Raw genomic sequence first — 3,763 nt, 5'->3', positions numbered from 1 at the left:
ATTATCTGTTCTAAGAAACATCAAGGTTTCCACAAAAACTTCCCAAACTTTTGAACGGTACGGTAATTTTTGCATAATATTTAAATGATTTATACTTATTTTACACTCTGCTTAGAATATTATACGTTTACATTTGTATAGCAAAAGTAATATTGTAATGGATTTTCATACACTGAAAAAAGTTTTGAGTTTGAGTCTGCAAGTAGTCTGGTAAGTAACAAAAATAAAGGCATATTAAAAAGTTTCCGAGACCATTTTAATGTGACTTTCATACAACCAAAAGAAAAAAGTTTACCCATGGGACTTAAGTGCTCTTAAAATCTATTGCTTTGTTCCTTCAGAACTTGCTTATGCTGTGAACATGCTGTTCTAAAGCAGCTTTGTTCAGGCAGTAATCTCCTGAAGTTCATAAGGCAGGTTATTAGGATCTCACAGAGGTGTTGTGGTGCATGGGGAGTGTGTGTGTGTGTGTGTGTGTGTGTGTGTGTGTGTGTGTGTGTGTGAGTGAGTGAGTGAGTGAGTGAGAGAGAGAGAGAGAGAGAGAGAGATTGATGTGAATGTGCAGCAGATCGCTGGTTCATCAGGTGAAAAACAAAAGGGAGTCTTACAGCAGGCGGAGAGAACGCAAGCCATCAAATGCATGAACCGGGACACAGCGAATCTGATTATAGCTCAGGATACTGCAGAGAAAGAGAGAGCGAATATGAGTGAGACACACAGACAAAGAAACAGTAATTTAATGTCAACATTTCTGCCAAATCTTTTGGCAGTAGTAATCACATTCACATGACTGCACTGACAAACACATATGTGGACACAGAAACTGTGTTTGATTGTTGGATTACGGTGTTACTTACAGGGTGGCGAGCTGCGTCATGTTGTTGAAGGTGAGAGGGGCAAGAAGACTGATGCTGTTATTACTGAGGTCTCTGCAGAGGAAACACACACAAACACAAAGCAGATTCAATTACACACACCCTCAGAACAACGTCTACAACATGCCTTCAGAATCCAAAGCCGGCTTACTCTTAGAAAAGAGATTTAATCGCAGTTCCTTTCATCCTGGTTAGGTAAAGGTTATTAACTAATGACTTCAAACATGCATAAAAACTAAACCATATACTGCAAAAAATATCCTGCTTAATTTATGCAAAAAAAAAGGCAGTTGTGGTTGCCAGAAACTCACTCAGTTATAATATTTGAGGGATTATGGGATGGCATGTTGGTGACTGTACATTTTACAACTTATTTTATTTCCTTAAGTGGTTGAATGTTATACCAAGATACATAAAAAGCACCAAAATTCGCTTTGTACCTTAAAGAATGTGCAGATAATTACCATCTAAGTACACATGCCACAATATAGTCACACGATGAATCAGACTTCATCATAAGTAACTTGTCCATACAATATGGCCAATTTTTATATATAAATGGTGCATATGGTCATACAAACAAAGAGAAAAGCAGCATCAGGGTAACAAGGCACTAACAAAATGCAACAAACGAACTAAAAGCATAAAATAAAATAAAAACACACCCTCATTGCTGATAAGAAAAATGAGAAGAAACCAAATGACTTAAATAAAATATAATACTGAATGTGATATTTTTCATGTTTTCACTGTAAATTATACATTAATTCATAGCTTTTACTTGCAAAAATCATTAATTTGACAGTATTTTACAGTAAAATTACATAAAAAGCATTGTTTACAATTTTCACCATGCATGCTAAAGTAACTTAAACAATTAACAGGTTTTTACTGTCACATTTTTATTGTCTTTTATTTTTTTTGTAAGCATTACAAACTTTTTTTGTGTGTATACAGGTGCTTCATATTTCCAAAAATTGTTAAATTCCTGCAGCTTCAGAAATAAAAATAATGCTGTTTGCTTAAAGGGGTGGTTCACTGTTTTTTTTTCTAGACTTGACTGTGTTTATGGGGTGCAGTCTAACATGTGTTAATGCTTCGTTTAAAAAAAAACTTCTCATATAAACACGCTGATCATTTCCTTCTTTTTACCAGTCGTTTTTGTAGGCATTAAACTGCCAGAATTTCAAAAGACGATATCTCTGTTTGCATTGAACTTTCAGCTTCGTAACTTTGCAGATATTGTTTATGCTCAAACAGCAACATTACACACTAACTAACGTTAAAAAAGTGAAATCGCAATCAACCACCCCTTTAAAACAAACATACAAATGAATGCATTTAATGCACAAATAGGTCCCTTAAAGGTAAAAGTGTGTGCCAAATGAATAAATTCAAATGAAAAGTGGAGAAATACATACAGCAGTGTCAGTTGTTTCAGATTAGCAAGCTCTTTGGGCACGGAGGTGAGGAGGTTTCCTTCCAAATATCTGAAACGGTAAGAAAAACGGTACGTTTACAATCCTCAAACAAGCTACAAAGTAAAACCAGATTCATTTTAAATTTCGTTTCATGCTTAAAAATCTATTTTACATCGGAAGAAATAGTCTTATTACCACAAAGTGGCTCTAGATGTAGAGAAGTTACAGTGAGCTGCCTTACTGTCTATGCTAGGTTTCAGAAAAGAACCACAGAACGGTCATGAAGTGTGGCTGCTGGGATTGCTTATCTACAAAATGTACTCTTGGGTAAGTTTCATCCTAATTTTGCCACTCTGTGACGTGCTAAAAGGCCGTTCTCAGCAGAACATCAGCAGACCCGGCCACAGCAAGATGACAGGACACAGATAGATGAGGCTTTGACAGGGAACTCATGGTCTGCTCTCAAAGCGATTTGATAATAGGGTCTTTCAGTGAGCAAGAGTATTGTCTTCAAAACTACGACACAGGAGAAGAGGTCAATCCTGCTGGAGTTTTCCTGCACAACCCAAGAACAATTACTGTCCTTCTGCTGAAAAACCGACAGCGACAAGGCAGGATATTTCTGTTCACCACCCTCGCTAATATAACCACTTGTTATATCAGTCTCTCCTTGTCACTTGTTTGCAATCTTGTGATTTCTTTCCTTCTCTTAGTCACTGTCGTCTTGTTCTATTGCTTCCCTGTCTCTCCATCTATCCCCTTTCTCTAAGTATGAGTGGCTCTTGTCGAGTTTAAATGGCCTGTGTGTCAGCAGTTCTACGAAGGCACTGTGGTCACTCTTCATCTGATTAGTCCATTAGATTATGACCGATACCTTAACAGAGCAACAACTCACTGACCCTCATACAGTCAGAGCGACCCATCTCAGAATCAATCCCCATCACTGGGGCATGACCCTAAGATACAAAAGCTAAAAGATACCTTCTTTACCCCTAAATGCTGCATGTGATGTAAAGCATGTAAAGATACATATTAGTAACTAAAGTTTATATATTAGTAACTTTTGTCCCCTTTATCCTGAGAGTGTACTGGTCATCATGTGACATGGGCATAGTTGTTCTCTGAACATTTCAGAAACTGTATTTCTTATTTCCTAAGGGTATTGCAACATACCAAATAAGTATTGATGATAACCTTGATATTTTAAAAATGAAATACTGATATCATGTTGATACTGCACATATGATAATATTGATAGGTAGATGGGTGGATGGATGGATGGATGGGTGGATGGATGGATGGATGGATGGATAGATGGATGGATAGATGGATAGGTGGATGAATGTATGGATGGGTGGGTGGATGGATGGATGGATGGATGGATGGATGGATGGATGGATGGATGGATGGATGGATGGATGGATGGATGGATGGATGGATAGATAGATAGATGGATGGATCGGTGGG

At 37.4% G+C, this 3,763-nt stretch overlaps 1 protein-coding gene across 1 annotated transcript in view; it reads right to left on the bottom strand.

Annotated features, from left to right (window-relative positions):
• Nucleotides 1-3,763, bottom strand: part of LOC107741095 (slit homolog 3 protein-like) — a 196,687-nt gene that overhangs the window by 34,022 nt on the left and 158,902 nt on the right. Inside the window, exons 20-22 of the mRNA XM_016553687.1 lie at nt 2,297-2,365; nt 858-929; nt 609-680 (exon numbers count right to left, since the gene is read on the bottom strand). Coding sequence (XP_016409173.1) covers nt 609-680; nt 858-929; nt 2,297-2,365 — 213 coding nt within the window. The remainder of the gene's footprint in view (nt 1-608; nt 681-857; nt 930-2,296; nt 2,366-3,763) is intronic.

This window comes from Sinocyclocheilus rhinocerous, unplaced genomic scaffold (genome assembly GCF_001515625.1).
Source record: "Sinocyclocheilus rhinocerous isolate Xijiao unplaced genomic scaffold, SAMN03320098_v1.1 scaffold44, whole genome shotgun sequence".
Classification (NCBI taxonomy): Eukaryota; Metazoa; Chordata; class Actinopteri; order Cypriniformes; family Cyprinidae; genus Sinocyclocheilus; species Sinocyclocheilus rhinocerous.
This window is presented reverse-complemented; position numbering and strand designations above follow the sequence as displayed.